The sequence below is a fragment of the Silurus meridionalis genome, chromosome 29 (assembly GCF_014805685.1).
Source record: "Silurus meridionalis isolate SWU-2019-XX chromosome 29, ASM1480568v1, whole genome shotgun sequence".
In the NCBI taxonomy this organism is placed as follows: domain Eukaryota; kingdom Metazoa; phylum Chordata; class Actinopteri; order Siluriformes; family Siluridae; genus Silurus; species Silurus meridionalis.
Genome location: NC_060912.1, coordinates 10,392,729 through 10,393,657, shown reverse-complemented (window position 1 = coordinate 10,393,657; position 929 = coordinate 10,392,729). Strand labels below are relative to the sequence as shown.

The following is a 929-nucleotide window of genomic DNA, read 5'->3' as shown; positions in this document are numbered from 1 at the left end:
TAAAGAGATGTTAGGATAATACATGGGGTAAATAACTAGATATTGGAATAGGAATGGGGTAAATAAAGACATTGTACAGTATAAATAAGTAAATAAAAATATATCAATATAATGGTGAGGTAAATAAAGAAATATTAGGGTTCCAAATGGGTAAATAAAGAGATATGAGAGAAAGGTGGGGTAAATAATGAGATATTAGGGTTCAAAATGATTAAATAAAAAGAACTGAGGGTAAAGATGTGGGCAATAAGGAGCTCTTAGTGTAAGAATGGAGCAAATCATGAGATATTAGAGTAAGAAAAATGGTAAATAGAGATATTTGGATAAAGTTGGTAAATAAAGACATATTAGGGAAAAAGGTGGGGTAAATAAAGATACGTTTGGGTAAAGAAGGGTGGGGTGGGGGGAGAGATACTGGGGTAAAATATCATACCTGAGTTCTGTATTTGGGTTTTACTGTAGGTTTCCTTTTTTTATTCCTCTGCTGCGACTGCGATGTTGGACTTTCAGCTGTCTGTGTGTCTCTGACCCAGTAGAGGACAAAAACAATAACACACTCCCTCATTCACACACACACACACACACACACACACACACACACACACACACACACACACACACACAAACACACACACTCTCTCTCTCTCTCTCTCTCTCTCTCTTGCTCACACACTCACACACACACACACACACACACACACACACACAGAGTTTTGGTAGGTTGGTAATTCTGGAAACAGCTCTCATAGCCTTTGTTGAGTTAAGTGCCCTTGATGATTACAGAGAGAACTGCCCCAGGTGCTGCTGACTCACATCAAGTCTGAAACAAACCCAACTACGTCCCACATGTTCACACCTACAGTGATTATATAAATCCTGGACTGAAGTGGACACAGTACAGTATTTAGTTCAGTGCTGAAAGCATCCTG

The 929-nt window shown here is 39.0% G+C and overlaps 1 protein-coding gene across 1 annotated transcript in view; it reads right to left on the bottom strand.

Moving 5' to 3' along the window:
• The window catches only part of rtbdn (retbindin), a 3,905-nt gene extending 3,317 nt beyond the window's left edge, over window positions 1-588 (bottom strand). Inside the window, exon 1 of the mRNA XM_046844151.1 lies at window positions 434-588. Within this exon, the coding sequence (XP_046700107.1) occupies window positions 434-565 (132 nt within the window). The 5' untranslated portion in view covers window positions 566-588. The remainder of the gene's footprint in view (window positions 1-433) is intronic.
• Window positions 589-929: the final 341 nt, after the last annotated feature.